The sequence below is a fragment of the Malaclemys terrapin genome, chromosome 13 (genome assembly GCF_027887155.1).
Source record: "Malaclemys terrapin pileata isolate rMalTer1 chromosome 13, rMalTer1.hap1, whole genome shotgun sequence".
Classification (NCBI taxonomy): Eukaryota; Metazoa; Chordata; order Testudines; family Emydidae; genus Malaclemys; species Malaclemys terrapin.
The window spans coordinates 13412478-13428659 of NC_071517.1; the positions used below are offsets into that span (position 1 = coordinate 13412478).

Here is a 16182-nt window from a genome sequence, read left to right on the forward strand (position 1 = left end):
CTTATCCAGTGACTGATGGCAGGAGAGGCGCAAACTCAGACCGTGCGTACAAAGGCAGCTGGGATTCTGGTATATCAGGCATGTATAGGCAACGTCATTCCTGTGCAGTCAAGGCCTATGCACCCTTTAACTCCTACATAGGCCCTCAAAATAGGACTTATATGGTGCTGCTGGATCCATGTACAGGGTGAATTTTAATCATACGGGCCTTATTGCTTACTTCTCAAATCATTTGGATTAAGAACGCAATTTAATGAGAAGTCTGACCCGTCTCATTTTTGAACCCTATCCACATGAGTCAAAACCTAGGCATTATATTAAGATCCTCATTTATCTTGCATCACGGCAAATGCATTTCAGGTGGGGTTGGACATACACAGTCCAACGTCCTCAGTAACTTTTCATTAACTTTCTGACATTCTCTCCTTCTAGTGTTTCCAGATTAACTAGATTTCAGTCCATACAACTGCTTATAAAATCTCTTTGTAGGTTTAAGAAATGAGTATTTTCCAGGCAAGTCAGAAAATATTTTAAAAATTAGTGAGTTCTGCAAATAGAGTTTATTCTTGTAAATTAACAAAACTCTAGCAAATCTACAAAAAGCAATACGTGAACACCTTAGATTATCAAGGCCATCCATCACATCTAGGATCATAGGGCAAATCTAGTGGAAATTCCCTTTCCCTCCCATTTACAGATGGAATATTGTATGCAAATTCAGAATGCCAATTCATACTTATTATTATAAACAGGGCCAAGTCCTGCAGTCTTTACTCAGGCAAAACTCTGACTGATTTTAATGAGAGTTTTAATGAGACTCGGCAGCTACAGGTGCTTAGTACCTCTGAAAATCAAGTTACACTGATGCCAATGGGATTTGGATTAGACTTCAGGACTTGCCCCAAGATAAATCAGATAGAGAGAGAACCACTTCCTAAGTGCAGTAATGCAATCTAGGACGTGCATTTACTGCATTACGCATGAGTACTTCCTCTGCGCACTACCCTCTCCCTTTGCTCTCAGGCCTTACAGAGCAGCCCATGAAGACAGGGCAAGTATGCACCCACCCACCTTATCACATAACATCAGATGATAAATCAGCATGCAGCTTTGCTATGTATTCAGAGCCAGGATCAGAATCCAAATCAAACAAGCCCAACCTCTGTTTTCAATCCAGGGACGAAATCACTTTTTTTCATTTCTCCAATCGATTGATCAAGCCACCCACTCATACTGTGATTCAGCTGCATTGCAAATTCTCAAGGGTGGGGAGCTAAAGGACTGGACTCTGAACCCGGCAAGTCGGCCACTCACTTCTTGTACGAATTGGGCAAACGTTTTCCGAACCCCATCTCGACAGAACACTAGGGCCTCGCGGTCTGGAAACCGATGGGCTGTCTCCTCCAGGCACTGACCCACAGTTTTGGTGAGCAGTGGAATAGCGGTGGGCCCTTGGATGTAGCTGTTAGTTGCTATCGGTGTGACCGGGGCCACATTTATGTGCAGGGCACTGTAAAAGAAAAGACGAGGATCAGCAACAGCTGGGAGACAGACAGTCACCAGTAAGCAGGGCTGGCTCCAGGCACCAGCCGAGCAAGCTAGTGCTTGGGCGGCAGCTTGTAGGAGGCGGCATTCCGCCCAATCCTAGGGCGGCTTGGCGGTTTTTGTTGTTGTTCGGCTCTGGCCGCCCTGTAGGGGGCAGCGGCGCGGAGGACGGGAGTGCTCTGCAGCAAGCCCGGCAGAGCAGCCCGCGTCCTTCCCTCCCAGCCAACGCTGGGGGCACGGTGGGAGGGGCCACGTGGCAGCACCCCCCTGAAGCCCTGGCCACCCCCTCTTTTCTCTCTCCCCCCGCTAGCCAGGGCACATCTGCAGGGCAGGGAGTCCCCCTGCACCCTGACTCCGGCCGCACCGCAGGTTTTTTTTTTTTTTTTTGCTTTGCTGTTCTGGCCGCCGCAGTTTTGGGGTTTTTTTTGCTTTGGGCGGCCAGAAAGCCAGAGCCGGCCCTGCCAGTAAGGTCTCCCTTGTGATACTCAACTCACGCAGCACTCCCTAGGCTACTGTCCTTCCTTCTTTTTGCATCTAAAGAAGTGAGGTTTTTTACCCACAAAAGCTTATGCCCAAATAAATCTGTTAGTCTTTAAGGTGCCACCGGACTCCTCGTTGTTTCTGGGGATACAGACTAACATGGCTACCCCCTGATACTTTCCTTCTTTTGGGGCCATCTTATACTCACATTGGCTTCACTGCACTATAATGTAGATACAAAGGATTACAGGTCATGGGACTCTCAATCCCAACAAGACAGAGGGCTAGTCACTAGAGTATTTTTGGATATATGTAGCCCACACACCTGCTAGGTGTGGTGTTCTGTCCTATCTAGTGGCACCGAGACCACTTAGAGAGAGATTAATGAGTCTGTTCTACAGCCTTAGCTAACTGCCAGTTGGCTTTTAGCTCACGCAGTAAAGACTCATGCACTAAGCTCTAGAGGCCTGAGGATCGATCCCACCAACGACCGGGGTCTGTTGGTGTTACATATAGTACAACAGGGCTACTAGAGCGCTGGACCACAACCATCTATCTATGGTACTTATATAGCCCTCAGTAACATGGTATCTGAGATCCTCACACTCTAATGTGTCTGTCCTCCCAACCTCTTTGTGAGGTAGGGAAGTGCTGTGTGTGACAGACATGGCAAATGATTGAATTAAGGGTATGTATCGTTGTGGGCCAGGGATTGTATGTACTTCCCTGGGGGAGGGGCACCACCAACGCTCCAGGAACTAAGAACAGTGTGTGCCGTGGGAGGTGATTAGGCAAATTCACTCAGATTGTAACACCTGCAAGAGGTCCCACCACCCGGAGAGGTTCACATATACTGATTCAAACAGGATTCTCTAGAGACTACCGGACAATGAAAGGATTAATAAGCTACGTTTAAACTGACTCCAGGCCTGCTTCTGGATCTAGCAAACAGACAGCACCTTCTGTCCAATCCTTTCTGGTCCAGGTTGGAAGGACTTGACCTATTCCTGGGGGCACTTGTTCTGAGCTAACAGCTGTTATGAACTTGTGACCACAGGAAAAAATCCCTGGTGGGGTCTGAAAGACTGGTCACCTGCCAGAACCCTTGTTGGGGTTATCAGCTTATCAGAATGTGTGCGGGTTCTTTCATTGTTTGTAATGTTTTCTATGTGCTGTTTTCACCTTAACAATCGATGCACTTGCTTAGAAAGGGCTGCATGGTAACTTATACAGTGGGCAATGATGCTGTTTATAGCCTCTGAGGAGAAGGCAAAGCAGACCTGCTGAGGCAGTCTGACTTGCTGGGGAATTCACAGAGTAGGCAGGGGACTGTGCAGCCTGGAAAAACCCTGATCTGGAGGGAGAGAGGCGTGTGTCTCCGCCTGAGAGGTGATGGCACAGAGCCAGAAGCCTGAGCATGAGTGCCCTAGGTGGACCATAGAGGGGGAATACAGGTGCAGTGGCCCTGTTTTGTGACACTATTCCCATTTTACAGATGGGAAACTGAGGCCCAGGGAGGCTAAGTGACTTGCCCAAGATCACACAAGCAGTCTGTGGCATAGCAAAGATCTGAACTCAAGTCTCAAGTTCCAGGTGGGCATCCTAACAATTGGACCATCCTTTTCCATGTGTCCTCTCAGCCATCCCTGCCAGTCTGGTACCAGCAGAAAAAAACCTTGCATTGTATTTGGCTAGGAAGACATTACAAGTCTTGTATGGCAGGTTCATCTTGTGCTTTCAGATCCCTGGAATGCGAGCATCAGAGAGCCGCGTGCTGACCTTCCCACGCGTTACTCTGCGCAGGAGGGAGGAATGAGGACACTAACCTCTCGTGTGAATATTTCTACCAGGCTTCAGCTCACTCCCTTATGCATTTGCCACATAGGGCCTGATTTTCAGAGCTGCTGAGCCCCTCTTCACCCCCTAACTTTATCTGGGATAGTGGGTGTTCAGCATCTCAGCCTCATTTACCAGAGTGCAGACAAGTATCTTTGCTCTCCAGTCTACCTGAAAGAATGAAGTACCTGAGTGAGCAGAAGGAAAGAGAAGGTAGAGAGGCTCCAAGAAGGGGTGGGGGGCGGGGAGAGAAAGCATCAGAACAGAGTTACATTTTCAATCTTTCCTGGCAAACAAGGAAACCTTTAAAACAAGCAGTCTGAGAGGTTAAATTCCCCAGACATTTGAAACCAAGACACCAGCATAAGTTGGCAAGCTGACGCAACCCCAGCATAACTCAGGCACAAGCAGTTTCCCTCAAGAGATAACACCACCAACTCGTCAGCTAATGCACAGGGGAGTAGTTCCATTCCAGCGAACAGAGCTGTACTGATTTACAACAGCTGAGGGTCTGACAATGTTTATAGCCTGAATTAATACAAGTTAACCTAGGCTAAAGAGTCACAGAAAACTCCTCCTCCTAGTCAGGATATACAAGCTCCACTGCCTGTCTCTCAAGCAGCTAAGTTTTAGTCCTTCCTCTGAGCACCTGTGGAAGAGGAGGGCACGTTCGCCCGGGAGAAGGCAGTGTCCCTGCAATCTGTCACAGTCAACGCAGAACAAGAGTTTTGAAAGCCAGCTGTGCACTGTATGTACACAAGGAATGCGGGTGCCCAGGTGGGCCAGCAGGAGCTTGGAACCGGTCTCTGGATAGTTTTTGAGGCAATAAAGATACTTTCCACCCTCCAGAGACAGAGGGGAGAGGGATGGGTCAGAGTTACAGGGGAAAGATTCTTCTCCCCATCCCCTTACAAGTAAACATCACGGTAGATGGTGTCCTCTCTAGCCTACCAAAAAAGTACCTGGATATTACAGCAATTGGTGCTATAAAAGTGTCTAAGATGGACACATACCCTATCCTCAAGTTCCTCCTTGCTTGCTAGGTCCCTGTTACAGCAAACTTCCCTCTAGTAAAAACCCCTGGACCAGTTTCCCACAGAGCCAATCAATGCAGCTCCTTCAGTCCAAAGCAAAAGCGGGTTTTATGTTGCCTCCATTTCTGACTGCCCATCTTTACAGAGCCTGATTTTCAGAGTTGAGGGATATCTAATCTGCCACCAGAGGTGTGACCACGGCACGCAGGGACATATGCAAGCTAGCTCTGACTTCACTAGCTCAAACCAAGCATCTAGTTCTTGCTGCTGCTATTAATACATACCCAGGGTCCCAGGCAAGCGTGTGCAGCCCCTGCTCCCACAGCTTCACTGCTACTGTTATTGGAGCTAGCTAGCCTGAGTACATCCATCAGTGTGCATGCACAACTCCAGCTGAACCGACGGGAGCTGGGAGCACTCAGCACCACTGAAAATCAGCTCCTTGGTGTCTCAAGTACAAAGACAGAAGCATCCAAAAATTAAGAGGCCACTCTTGAAAAATGTAGCAATAGGCCTAGGAGGGACCTCCCGGCAGCGAGCCTCCCTTACTTAACCCATCCCAGCTCTAGAGGGTGATCCACTTCCAGCCAAAGTGTGCCTAGCTCTGCTTGCTTAGAGCTTGAAATCCAAAGGGTGGTTTCCCCCAGGGCAGGACGCTGTGCTAGTCCTAACCCATTGGCCCAGCCCTAATGTTCTTTGCGCTGCAGATATTTCGTTTGATACGCAACCTCTCTTGAAACACCGCTGTGCGCTTTGGACAGCTAATGGCCTCTGCCTTCTCCTGTGCGAAGCAGAGAGAAGATGAATCACTACTGAGTTGCCTGGGAAACGAAAAGGTGGAAATTGCCCTGAAGTTCTGGAACAAAAACCAAGAGTTTGTAGGAAAATCCCTCTTGTTGGATTAAATAGAAGGAGTAAAAGCAGATAAAAGAGAGACAAAGAGGGTTAAAATAAAGCCAGATAAAGACATAGCATCTGTCTCTCAAGAGGATTCAAAGGACAGAAGGTTTTAATTAGGCAGATTAAAAACTTTGTGGGGGAAGATCAAACACAGTGAGGCCACAATAAAGTGGCAATCTCACATTAGGATCTGTGTATATAACACCACAGATGTGGACAAGCTCAGGGAGAGGAGTGTCAGGCCCTATAGGGCGTCTAGTCTTGGAGCCAGTAACAACGAAGAGCAGGAGTTGCTGATCTTCTCAGCAGAAAGATCAGGAGGGAAGGCAGAGACAAAGCAGCTGGCTGTAAAGGCAGAGAGGAATGCTGCTGCAAGCGTATGGGGTAGCATGAAACAGGAGGGAACAGGAGGGCGTGGAGGAGGAATATAGGATGGGAGGCCCAGTTGTAGGAGGAAACAAGAACCTAAGCAGTAGCAGGCCGCAGAGAGCACTAAAGGGGAGAATGAGGAGTTGAACTTGATACCGAAGAAGAGAGGAAATGGTTCTTGGAGAGGAGGAGGGCAACAGGGCCAAAGCAGTGAAACAAGAAGTTCTTGCGATTATTTTCACCCTTCCTGTGTAGTACACACCACTGACGACCAGAACACCTTATCTGATCAAAGGATTACAACGCCACCGTCAAGCTGTAACCCTGACAGGTCCTTTGAGCCAACTCCGCAGCCCTTCTTCCCAACCCACCACTGACCAGCACACAACCACCGCAGTTCTTCTGGGCTGGCCAGCCCAGCTGCACAGGGCTTGCGATCTTCACTTGGCCACCCCAGCTAGCCTGATTGCTCTGCTCCTCCTTTCCCATCTCCTGCTTTGCCTCCCACCCCACCTACCCAATCCCGGCCCACCCTGTTCCTGAATGAAAGAAAAATCAGGAGAGAAGGGGTTAATAAATAGCCATTGGGTTCATCAGCTTATGGGATTGCGGGGCACATGTACAGATTCCTTGTAAAACGTAAGGAGACTAATGTCTTTAATGAGACGACTTCTTCTAGAGGAAAATAGATCACACAGAGCTCAGATTTCCATCATTTGAATCGTGGGGCAACGCAAAAGCAATATTCTGCCCAGTATTTGTCTTTGACTGGCACAGACGTGTTCTCCTGCCTCTGGAAAAAAAGAAAACCACTTCCCCCCAGCCCATTTCTACCCTAAAACATAGAGGGGCAAGTTCTGGCTTCTGATATGCTCATATTACTCAGTACAGCTGACTTTTACGCCCGGGCCATAATGATGGGAGCATGGCAGGTGTGAGGGAGTGCGAGAGAGAAGGGAGCAAATGGGAGGGGATAAAGACAGGCCAACGTTAGTATTAACTTTTATTGTTTGGAAACTGCGAGGCAGGGCATGTAAATAAACTCGGAGTGAGAGAAAAACAAAGTGAGCTGCAGGAGAGAGGCGGTTTTATAGGGAGCTTTTATTTCCTAGCAAAATTCTCCCTCAACCAAGGAAACCAAGGTGCCCCTCTTCAGATAAACAGGAGAAACTGCTACAATATTTCATGGCTAGACCACTGCTTCAATTAAAGAGCAGGTCAGTGGCTGCTCAAAAGTCTTTATCCCCGGACCCCCGCTCTGCAGCCTCAAGTAAATAGTCCAGCTGCTAGGAGCAGAGTGGTCTTAGCATTAGCACTGTTATTAGGCACTGAATGGACTGAACTCCATCCATCTAGGCACTTGTATGGCCCACACTCACTTTAGCAGAGGTCCCTCCAGGCCAGGCTGGAGGAACACGGGGAGGCAGTGTAGAGAAGCTTGCACTGAGGTGTTCAGTTGATACAGGACTTTAGTCTCAAAAACCAAACCTTAGTCCCACCCCTGTGGTAAAGGGCAAAGTGATCATGGGCTTTAGTGGGAGCAGAACTTGATCCTAACAGGTAACGGCTTCCTTTTCTTCTTGACCTCAGCTGTTCTGGGAGTGCCAGCTTCTTGCCTAAGCACGGCATTCACTAGCAGAGATTTAGATGGAAAGGAGAGACTGGCGTGATCAGGCAGCCACTGCTTAACAGGTTATACAAGAGTCCCCTGCTGAGCGCCCGCAACTCCGTTGAAGACACTGGGAGTTGAGGCTCAGCACCTCATAGGATCAGGGCTGAAGACTGCATGTTGCCAAAACCCACCCCCTTCTGTCTGGTTACACTGAGGCCGCTGCATGACCAATTTACAACCTGCTGATTTGGCTGCTTGGAGAAATAAGCAAGAATGGTTCAGTATGGCCTGCTAACTTGACTACTGTTAGCAACAAGCGACCGTGGTTTAGGCACTTTACTGGTTTGCCAAAATCTCCCCGAACAGTTTAAGGACTGAGTATGGGACTGGGGACTAGCAACTCCTGAGACCTAATCCTGGCTCTGATACCAAGTTACGGTGTGGCCCTGAACTAGACAGTCTAGTTTTTCCATCTCAGAAATTGGGACAGTACTTAGTCACCTACCTCATTGGCATGTTTGGGGATGGAGTGGTTGACATTTGAAGAAGTAAAAACACTATACGTGTATTGAATAGGAAGGACAACCTCGGGGCTGAAGTTTGACAGCCAGAAAGTCAGGGTTCTGTTCCCAGCATTGCCCCGACCCACAAATTGCTTTGTGATCTCAGAAGTGTCGTTTTTCACATCTGTAAAATGGGAACAATACTACTTGCCTACCTCTTAGGGGGCTGTATGGATCACAAAGAGTTTAGGACATGCTTTGAGATTATAGGATGGAAGGAACCAACTTGCAAAGCATTGATTATCACTAATGCCACACTGAAATTACACACTCAGTCTCTACACCCTCTGGCCAATGGTGAGTGCACCACGCAGCCTGAAAGAACATTTCCACAGGGAAGAGGTGAAAAGAAAGGCACCAGTTTTGGCAGGAAGTGCTCCGATCACCTTCCCCCGGCCTTTGTCAGGGCAAGACATAGGAGTTGACAGACCGCAGTGTGGCGGGTTGGATCACCGAAACCCCCTTGGAAGCTGCCACCTGATGTGCAAAGACTACCCCTGCTCCTGTTTTCCCTGCCAGCTCAGGACTCCAGCACCCTGTCTTGCTGAGCCAGCCCCTCCTGTCTGGCTCCAGACACAGACCCAGGGTCTGAATCACTTGTCCCAAAGCTGCAAGTTTACCTGAAAACAGCTCGCAGTAGTGTGCTTGTCTTTAGCACTCAGATGCCCAACTCCCAATGGGGTCTAAACCCAGATAAATCCGTTTTACCCTGCATAAAGCTTATGCAGGGCAAACTCATAAATTGTTCGCCCTCTTTAACACTGATAGAGAGATATGCACAGTTGTTTGCTCCCTCAGGTATTAATACATACTCTGAGTAAATTACTAAATAAAAAGTGATTTTATTAAATACAGACAGTAGGATTTAAGTGGTTCAAAGTAGTAACAGACAGAACAAAGTAAGTCACAAAGCAAAATAAAATAAAATGTGCAAATCTATGTCTAATCAAACTAAATACAGATAATCTCACCCTCAGAGATGTTTCAGTAAGTTTTTCTCAGACTGGACACCTTCCAGGCCTGGGCACAATTCTTTCCCCTGGTACAGCTCTTGTTGCAGCTCAGGTGATAGCTAGGGGATTCTTCATGATGCCTCCTCTCTCCTTTGTGTTCTCTTCCACCCCTGTATATATCTTTTGCATAAGGAGGGAACCCTTTGTCCCTCTGGGTTTCCACCCCCCCCCCCTCACTGGAAAAGCACCAGGTTAAAGATGGATTCCAGTTCAGGTGACATGATCACATGTCACTGCAAGACTTCATTACTCACTTGCCAGCACACACATATACAGGAAAACTCACAGGTAAATACAGCCATCTGCAGTCATCAAGATTCCAAACCATCCTTAATGGCCCATACTTTACATCATTACAATAGGCCCTCAGAGTTATGTTTTATATTTCTAGTTTTAGATACAAGAGTGGTACATTTCTACAAATAGGATGATCACACTCAGTAGATTATGAGCTTTGTAATGATACCTTACAAGAGATCTTTTGCATGAAGTCTATCCCAGTTACATTATATTCACTTATATTTTTATAAAACCATATAGACTGCACAACGTCACACGCAGGTCTGATCCACTACGGCCGTTCCCTGTCGGATGTGTGGAGCAAAGGAATCTGAGAGCCAGGAGAGCAGAGTGGGCTGCCAAATGAAAGCACTCTCCCCGAGAGCACATACATGGCCTTAGCAACAGATTCTGGTGCCAAAACAGTCTCTGGTGTCTGATAAGGAGACAACCACAACAGTGGGGCCTGCAAAGAGGAGGACCTTGCTGCGGGTCAGAACAGACTCTGCTGTCAGCACAGAGCACAGATGTATCAGAGACTTAGGGATGTTTGTTCGATGTCTGCACCAAGTAAAGCAAAGGCCCCACCTCCCTCCTCCTCCTGCAGGAGCAGGGCAGCTAAATCCGAAAGTTCTCCTCCCTAGTGGGGACAGGCGGAAAGTCTGGCACATCCACAGGCACTCTCTGAGATGACGAGGAGCTGCATGTATTTATCTCTGCACAGCCTCAGCCACCTCTCTACACTTGTTGATTCAAGACAAGTAGCTTTCTCTCTCAACCTCCAATATTTTCCCCTATAGAAATTAGCACAGAAAGGGAATAGGACTTGGTGCAGTGTGCATGGGCCCTGGGGAAGCAATGCATTTACATCACCCTCTGCTCCCCTTCCCCCTCCCCCATGTGAAGCACACAAGAGGGCTCTGGCTATCCAACCACAAAGGTCATTATTCCCCTGTCTGGCATCCTCCCCTCTGTCTGTCTGGGTAGCTCCTGAAGGCCAAACGCACAATGGGGAAAGCTCATGGACTCCTCCCCAACCCAGTTGCCACCTGCTCTGGGAAGACTCCTTCCACCCTCACCATAGCAGCTCATGACTAAGGCGCTAATGTACCTAAATTGCAATTTTTGGCAGGGTGGGGATGGGAAGGAAAATTCGCCCCATTCTGCTGTTTCCTCATATCTTCCCCACTCTTAAAGACAGACATTTTAGACATACCCATCTTGAGTTTTACTCCCCAGAAACTAGTTTTGAACCAGGGGATTTTTAAACCAAGAAAGGATATTCTTCTTAAAGATATTCTCCAGTTCAAATAGGAATTAATTTAGGGCACTCCTATGGCCTGTGTTATACAAGTGATCAGACTCCAGGATCCTAGTGGTCCCTTCTGGCTTTATAATCTATGCATTTAGGACTTGGAAGTTTCCTGAGCTTTAATGGAGCCTTCGCATTCTGAATTCTGGTAGAATTTTGGCTTAAAGTTTCCACTGCCCCCTCCCTTCCCCACAACAAGTCTGCTCTGAAGAGTTTCAGTAAAACACCCAGAACCTTGAACCCAAACCCACCCTTATCATTACAGTCCTGGGTTGGCTTCCAGACCACAAGGGGGCCTATCTCCCCATGCAGAGGCCGTTGTAATTTCGTGAGAACAGTTTGTCAGGTTTCGTTGCCATTGAATGCACTCCCAACCCCAGCCCAGTCTCTGAGCCACAGACGAACACCTCCCTCCTGGCCCCATCTCTTGTTATAAAAGAACAGGTAGAAATTATACAGTGAAAAAGAAAATGGGTATTTCCTCCCATTTGCTGCTGGGATGAACCTTAATTTCAACTGCACTGCTGGGAATTCACCTGAGTTCATGAAAAAGCCACTCCCTTCCTGTAGGGCAGGTGGGATTTGAAAGCTCCATGACCGTAGCTACCTGCCCTTTCCCACCACCTGTCCCAGAGCCAGCTTTAAGACCAAGCAAGACAAAGAACCATTTCCAGCTCCATAAAACAGTAGCTTCATCTCCCAGCCAACTGCACACCACCCAACCCTTAACTCACCACCCAATGCCCCCTCCACTTTTGACCCATAAAGCTTAGGGATCCACACACTGTAAGGTCACTTCTGTCTAGGTCCCATGCTGCACCCCCAGGGGGCTCCTGTTGAACAGCAGGGAGCAGCGACAGAGTCAAGCAAAATCAACTGCTGGGATCAGTAACACAGAACGAGCTGGAAGAGCCATTTGAGAGAGGTTTTCACATGATCGTCATCAAGAATACGCAATGGGGAAGGAAGATTGGATCTGGGGCAGGAGACTGCACTGAGATGCCCCTGCTCCCTGTGAATCCCCCTGCACCCAAAGTCACAGTCTCCAGCCAGTGCTTAAAGGGATCTGAAAAAAGTGTAGGGGTGGGGAGGAGGGTCTAGTATAATCTGAGGGTAGCAGGTTTTGTAAAGCAGAACATAAAGTGGGCCCCTCACAGACCCAACTCAATTAAAAAAAAAAAAAAAGCCAGGTTGGAGCAGTGTTTCTCAGGGTGCCGGTCCCTGAGCTCTTCCTGACATAGCTTAGGAAGGCAGGAAGCCGGTCCCTGGTATCAAAAAGGTTGAGAACCATTGAGTTAGAGGGATGAGGGCTGAAATACAGAGCAGGAGAACTTGGGCAGCAAATTAGCTGTTTGCACCCCTCCCCTGGCATCTGCCCCCTCTTCCTACTACCCCAATTGGCGCATGCCCCCCACCTACCTCCAAACTGCCCTTCTCCAGGCAACCTGCCCAACTGCATCACCCCCCTGCACCTGCCCGCTGCCCTTCCCAAACCGCCCGCCTTGCAGGGCATCTTCTTCACTGCTCTCCGTGCCCAAGCTGCCCGGCTCCCTGCCACTGCTCAGAACACCCCCAACTGCCACCCCTCCTGTCCCCCGTGAGCCCCCCTCGGGCACCTGCCTCCCCCAGTCCCCTGGCAGCTCCCCTCCTCCATCCCTGGGCCTCTGCCCCCCGGCTTTACCTGACCCGCTGAGCGCCCCGGAGCCCAGGGCGCTTCCCAAGCGCAGCCAACACCTCCCGAGCCCCCAGCTTCAGCCAGGCTGCGCTAGCCATGGCGGGGTAGGGGGCGCTGCGCCCCAGAGCCCAGACCCACGCCAGCCACCGGCGGGCACGGGCACCGCTGCAGCCCGAGAGTGAGTTTGGGGAGAGAGGACGGGAGGAGGCGAGTAACGCCCCGAGTGCGGAACAGCCAACAGCTTCGCCCGGCGAGGGGCGGAGCAGGCGCCAGGGTGCGCGCAGGAAAGATTCTGTGTTAGAGGAACTTCTGCGGGCTCCCAACCCCCCCCCCCCCCCCCCGCGAGCTCCCAACCCCCCCCAGCGAGCTCCAACACAGCCCCTGCCACTTCTGCAGGCGGGGTCCCCCCCCTCTCCGCGAGCTCCCAACCCCCCAGCGAGCTCCAACACAGCCCCTGCCACTTCTGCAGGCGGGGTCCCCCCCCTCCGCGAGCTCCCAACCCCCCAGCGAGCTCCAACACAGCCCCTGCCACTTCTGCAGGCGGGTCCCCCCCCTCCGCGAACTCCCACATGGCCCCAATCCCCCCCAGCGAGCTCCAACAGAGCCCTGCTGCCCCTGCCACTTCTGCAGGCGGGGTCCCCCACTTCCTGTCTCTCCCCTGAAGCCCCATGCTCCCTGCCTGCATTAACTGCCGCAGGTCCTAGTGCCCCCCTCCACCACCACTTGCCAGGACAGGCTGCCCTTCCCCCTCAGACCCTTTCATTTTCCGATGGGACCCTCCACCAGTACAGCCGCCCCCCTGCCCACAGTCACCGCTCTTGCCCCACGCTGGGCAAGGGGCAGCTCCATCCCCCACCCCCAGTGAGGCTACAGTGAGGGGCAGCAGCAGGGGAGGAGGCCCACATGTGATGGCAGCCCCCCCCCCCCGCATGGCACCCACCACAGGGGAGGCGAGGGGGATTCCTGGACCTGAGAGGGGCCCTAGGAGCACGTGCAGTGACAGTGGGGGGGGGGGGAGTGTGCTGCCAGGCAGGAGAAGGGGGTCCCTACCCCAGAGCTCGCTGCTGCTGGCAGGGAGAGGGCTAGGGGGAGTCCTCCTCTTTGGCTCCAGTCCCAGGGCAACCTGCCTGCACCCCAAACTCATCCCCATCCCTGCCCCACCCCACCCCAGAGCCCTCATCCCCCCGCACCCCAATCCTCTGTCCTAGCCCTGAGCCTCTCCAACACCCCAAACCCCTCATTTCCAGCCCCAGCCAGAGCCCTCATCCCCATGCACCATAACCCTCTGCCTCAGCGCTGAGTCCCCTCCCACACCCCAAACCCCTCATCCCCAGCCACACCCCAAATCCATCCCCAGTCTCACCCCACAGCCCTCTCCCCTGCACCCCCTCCCTCTGAATGCCCCTTATCCCCAAACTCCCTCCCAGAACCTGCACCCCCTCCCTCTGCACTCCTGCCCATCCCCAAACTCCCTCCCAGAGCCCGCACCCCTGTCCCCTGCCCAGGGCCTGCACCCCAGACCTCCTCCCGCACCCAAACTCCCTCCCAGAGCCTTGGGCAGGTGGGGAGTGGAGTTGGGGGGGGCAGAGTTTGGACAGGGGCAGGTTCTGGGCACCACCAAAATTTCTACAAACCTGCCACCCCTGCCGGTAAGAGCTGGTGCCCCATACCGGGGTGGACCGGCTTCCTGAGGCAGCAATTTAAAGGGCTGGAGCCCAGGGCCCTTTAAATTGCCGCAAGAGCCCCGCTGCCGGAGCCCTGGGGTAGCAGCGGCGGGGCTCGGGTGGTGATTTAAAGGGCCCAGGGCTCCTGCCGCTGCTACCGCCCCGGGCCCTTTAAATCGCCACTGGAGCCCCACTGCCACTACCCCAGGGCTCCAGGGACAATTTAAAGGGCCCGGGCCCTTTAAATAGCCCCTGGAGCCTGCCGGAGGCCTTGGGTAGCGGCGGCAGGGTTCTGGTGGCTATTGAAAGGGTTCGGGGCTTTCCGCTGACGCTAGCACCCCGGGCCCTTTAAAGAGCCACCGGAGACCTGCCGCCGCTACCCCAGGGCTCCAGCGGCAGGACTCCGGAGACTATTTAAAGGGCCCTGGAGGGTAGTGGCAGCCGGAGCCCCGGTCCCTGCTGCTGGAGCCCCGGGGCTCTGTCGGCAATTTAAAGGGCCCGGGGCTCTGCTGCGGGAGCAGCAGCTAGACCCCAGGGCCCTTTAAATCACCCCCGAACCCCAGGGCTCTGCAGCTGGGAGCTCAGGGGGTAATTTAAAGGGCTTGGGGCGCCCAGTTGCTGCTACCACAGCCCTAGTCCTGGGCCCTTTGGGGATTTAAAGGCCACGCCTCTTCCGGTGGAGGCCACGCCCCTCAGGACTCCGGAGTACCGGCAAGTCCTTTAAGTTACTTTCACCCCTGGTCCCTCCCCAGCGAGCTCCCACACGGCCCCAAACCGCCCCAGCGAGCTCCAATACAGCCCTACACTGCCCCTGCCACTTCTGCAGGCAGGGTCCCTCCCCAGCCAGCTCCCACACGGCACCAAACTACCCCTTCCACTTCTGCAGGCAAGGTCCCTCCCCAGCGAGCTCCCACACGGCCCCAAACCGCCCCAGCGAGCTCCAACACAGCTCCTGCCACTTCGGCAGGCAAGGTCCCTCCCCAGCGAGCTCCCACACCAGGCTTGAAAGGCAGTTAGTGGCGAGCCACCCACATAACCCCTGGCACCTCCACTCTCCAGTTCACAGCACACTATCTCTTCCCAGCACAGGCATGCCACCCACAGCCCCCACTCCCAGGGGGAAGATAGGGGAAAGACTCTTTAAGAGGCAGTGTCCACAGAGAAGATGAACTCCAAACCTTCTAGATGCAAAGAAGGGGGCAGGGGGAGGCAGGTTGGTGGGAGGCGGGAGAAAAAGAAAATCTGTTACGTAAGGGGAATAATTGGGCCAGGAAAATGGACAAATGAGCCTGTGTAAAGACAGATGGAAGAACAGAAGAAGCGTTGTTCTATCTGTTCTGCGCAGGTTGGAAACCCTTTGGGACAAGAACCTGTCTTGGTTTACGTCCTGAAAAGCAGCCAGCACACACGGAGGTGCGGCATGTCAGGTCACGCAAGGCAGCAGCCTGCTTGGGTGTCTGCAGTAGCTTCAGCAACTCACACACCTCACAACTTCACTTGATCAACTCCACTCTCCCACTAGCTTGAGCCTTACCAACTGTCCGACCAGCCACCTGCACTTCCACACAGAACCCACCACCCTTGTTCCAGTTGAAGGCGGTGGTGGATGTCTCTGCCTCAGATGGACACACTCTCTCTCTCTCACTTCTCAGGATGCTGCTCAGTCATCCCGCCAGAAATGGCATGTTACTGATTTGCCTTTAGAATGGGCTAGAGACTGCACCGGGAGAGGTAATTGGGGGAGGAGAGGAGAGGAATGTCTTGGGGGAACATTTACCCCTGCGGAACCTACTGCAACGTCTCCATCCCTTCCTCCCCATGTACAGTGACACACCTGGGATGATCTCGACATACTCTGAGTATTGCTTGGAAGCAACACATGGACACTTGCAGCTGCTTC

General features: G+C 51.9%; 1 protein-coding gene across 1 annotated transcript in view; it reads right to left on the minus strand.

The window, feature by feature from the left end:
• The window catches only part of ACSF2 (acyl-CoA synthetase family member 2), a 52976-nt gene extending 40153 nt beyond the window's left edge, over positions 1 to 12823 (minus strand). The window contains exons 1-2 of the mRNA XM_054047721.1: positions 12625 to 12823; positions 1315 to 1510 (exon numbers count right to left, since the gene is read on the minus strand). Coding sequence (XP_053903696.1) covers positions 1315 to 1510; positions 12625 to 12716 — 288 coding nt within the window. The 5' untranslated portion in view covers positions 12717 to 12823. The remainder of the gene's footprint in view (positions 1 to 1314; positions 1511 to 12624) is intronic.
• Between the last annotated feature and the right edge of the window lie 3359 nt (positions 12824 to 16182).